Here is a 3,622-nt window from a genome sequence, read left to right on the forward strand (position 1 = left end):
ACCTCGTCCTCGTCGACTCCAACACTCCGTTGACTAGTCCGAAGAACCCTTCCCTGCGCCAAACCCTAGCTTCCTTGATCGTCTCCTTCTTCTTCTTCTTCTTCTTCTTCTTAGACTTTTCTCTTTCTTCAATCGAAACCCTATTTTTCATCCAACATCACATTTTCACTTTGTCCCCGATGTCCTCCACTACTGAATTATTCTCCACCTTCAAAGAAACCAGCCAATCGGTCATGGCTACGCGTCGTCCATGGCGCCAGCTCCTCGACCTCTCCGCCCTGAGCTTCCCTTCTTCCATCTCCGACGCCACCTCCCGCATAGCCCAAAACGTTTCCCATTTTTTCTCCAACTATACCCTCATCGTTCTCATCATCCTCTTCCTCAGCCTCATTTACCACCCTTTCTCGATGATTGTGTTCTTGATTGTTTTCGCTGGATGGTACTTCCTCTACTTCTCGCGCGATGAACCTGTCAGTGTCTTCAACTTGGCAGTGTTGGACGATCGAGCCGTGGCCATTGGGCTTGGTATAATCACTGTGGTGGCTTTGATTCTGACCCATGTATGGCTTAATGTATTCGTATCGCTAGTGATTGGGATTGCGCTGGTCTGTCTGCACGCGGCTTTTAGAGGTACCGAAGATCTTGTTATGGATGATCAGGAATCTCCGTATGGACCTATGCTTTCTGGTGGTACGGCTGGACCCTATGCCCCTGTATAATTTAAGTTTATTGAACGTTTACTGATCATAGAAGTGGGAGGTACTGTCTTCTGTAGGCTTTTGTTTTTCAGTTTTTGTTCTGTAAAGTCACAGGATTTATCAATCAGATTTGGATTCCAGTTCTTCAATTGTAGATTGATGCTATTCTATTTAGACGATTTAAATGGATTTGGTACCTTCCAACATTTACTCTCTCTTTTTTTGTGTCCTGTTTTTTACGTTTACAATGTTAGTGACTCTGTAATTAGAAATCCATTGGCGGGATTGTTGGTATTTGGAAGGCTGTTTAATAAGGTGGTCTGGTTTGATAAGGACACAATTTCCTAACTTTCTCTTTGTCTTTCTGTTTATCAATGGTTTTCTATTTGTTTGCTTGAGCTTATCATTGGCTGATATCTCTTTCACCCCTAGTTCTTAATTTTTGTGCGCTCATTTAATAAACTGCAAAGTTTTACTTGCTAAAATGTTTAAGAAACATCCATCGATTTGCAAAGATTTACTGATTTAATTCTGGTTTTGCTGGAAAATATATAGAAAAGAATGACTGTATCCCTTTGTTAGGCACATTTATCTTACGGACCGAGTATCTGTGATACGTAGTCTTATATGCTAATTGTTTTGAGTATACATATTTGATCAGTTTAGTCAATAGAATCTGACTTTGACTTGTACATTGGATTGAAGAATGCAAGATGAAGAAAATGCTTTGTTCACTTCAACCTTCATCATCTGGCAGGTTTAGGCTATAAATAATTTCTATTTTCTGTCTTAAGGAGAATCACCAGCAGGTAGGTCAAGAATCGCCAAATTGTTTTCAGTGACTAAATGTGATGGTGATGCCTTTGGTTAATTGACTATAATAATCAGAGAGCCTTGCTGTTAATCTTTCATCGTGTTTATTTTTTTTCCATGTTCTCTAATGCTGAAAGAATCATAAACATGAACAATTTTTAATACTTATTATTTTATAAAAATGAGTTATTCGTTCTGCGTTCCACAAAATGTTTTACAAAATTTGTTTTTTGTAATTACCATGTCATCTTTGTGCCCTCTTTATAAGCGTATTTTTACTGGGGAGTTTACTTGTCTAAAGGCTGAATGACGATGCATGGGTATCCAAAGATTTTCTGTTTATGTAATTATGCTGGAAAGGTATTTAGATAAGGAATGAGGATGTATGTTATATGCCTTTGTCAAGCATATGTATGTTACAATATAAATCTGATGTTTAAAGATGCAAAAGTTGTCTCACCCTCCCTTTATATTGGAATATCATCTATCTCTGGATTTAGTTGAAGAACTCTAGATGAAGATGATGCTCAGTTCACTTCCACATTCGTATGCTGTAAGTGATTTCAAATAAAACCCTATTTTGATCTTCCAAAATTGAACCCAACATCAATTGTCCTAGACTGGTAAAGCTGTTGAATTTTTTTTCCCCCCGGTTGCATCAGGAAGGTTTAAATACTATATCACTATCCATCTTATCCAATTCTTACCACCTGAGCTAGCATTAGATGGCTAAGCTATAGATTGTTGAACATGCTACCTTACTGTCCTGTATTCTTTCGCCAATTTGGTTGTAGCATGATGCCAATCGTATGTTATTAGTGTGGTGAATGATCATTTTTGTGCATTGGAAACTTGTTTACCTAATAGACTAATACAACAGTAAGCATGAGGTTGTTCCTGAAAGATTTTCTTCTGAAGTTCTTATTGCAAAGTGCTTATCTTATGCATCTTTTGTAGTTAGGACACTAAACCGTTTTGGTAGGCACCGCCCTATCTTTGGAAGTCACTTACATGTGATGGATAGGACTGTGTTGAAATTGACGTGTCTGTGTGAGACAGGGTTTTGCTTGCTCCAAATTACTTCGTGATTAGGAGTTGAATTTCTAACCCTTGTGAATAGAGTAGATTTAGTTTTTTTTTTAAAATAGCCTCTATTAGAGGTGAAGGGCACTCCTAGCCTTATATATGTATATTTTTGCCACATGTTTATATTTATATTTGGAAAAAAAAAAAACACCTCCAAAAAGTTGGAGGTCACGTTCTGAATGTATGTGTGGAACATGTGTAATAACGTAGTGAGTATACTTATCTCACGTTTGGCGTTCGATATCAGGGACTTCATAATTCAGTTTAATGAAAAATTAATAAAATGGGGCTGAGCTTAGCGTCCAGGATGGTTTTTAATGGGAATATGGGATGATATGTGTTCAGTTGAAAAAAAAGTTAAAACTTCCTACAATAAATGTTAGGTCTAACGCATTCACATTTGTCTTTCGGCCCAAAAGAAATTCACATTTGTGCGTGGACTGGTGATTCAACTAGAATTTTTCAAGCAGTGAACCTAAAAGAAGCCTTTTTGTTTTTGTTCCAAAAAAAAAATCCTTGCATTTGATGCTTGCGACCTTCTCATCGGGTTTGGGCCCAATTAGTCATATGACTACGTCGGCTTATTGTTTTGGTGCCGACTCTCTCTAACTCCAAATCAATCGTGGTTAATTCAAGTAAATTATTTTTCCAACTTATATTAAAAAAAATTAAGTGAATTTAACTAAATTGTGACGGAAAAATCCCAATTAAAAATCCCTTTGACTAATGTATAATATCTCAACCATTTCTCAATCACAAATTCACAACACTCAACAATTTCTCATTCACAAATTCACAACACTCAGCAACTTTTTAGTTTTATTTTTTGGTGACAAAATGATAGAAAAAGGTTGAGCTCACCCACAATCCTGTATTAAGACAATTAACCTTTGACCTTAGTCCTACTTAGCGTCGTAACTTTATTGGGAGGGTGAGAGTTCTACATGGAGGATAACATGATGTTACATGTTGAAACTTTAGCTTTGAAGATGTCTTTTCCAGCACCGCAATATGCTCTAGGATCG

General features: G+C 37.2%; 1 protein-coding gene across 1 annotated transcript; it reads left to right on the plus strand.

The window, feature by feature from the left end:
• The first annotated feature begins 233 nt into the window (after nt 1-233).
• On the plus strand, nt 234-719 carry LOC114740246 (PRA1 family protein D-like). Its single transcript, XM_028928365.1, has one exon. It carries the CDS (start codon nt 234-236, stop codon nt 717-719), a length of 486 nt encoding a protein of 161 aa, XP_028784198.1.
• The last annotated feature ends 2,903 nt before the right edge of the window (nt 720-3,622 follow it).

The sequence above is a fragment of the Neltuma alba genome, unplaced genomic scaffold (assembly GCF_004799145.2).
Source record: "Neltuma alba isolate B1F8T4 unplaced genomic scaffold, ASM479914v2 tig00003082_pilon, whole genome shotgun sequence".
In the NCBI taxonomy this organism is placed as follows: domain Eukaryota; kingdom Viridiplantae; phylum Streptophyta; class Magnoliopsida; order Fabales; family Fabaceae; genus Neltuma; species Neltuma alba.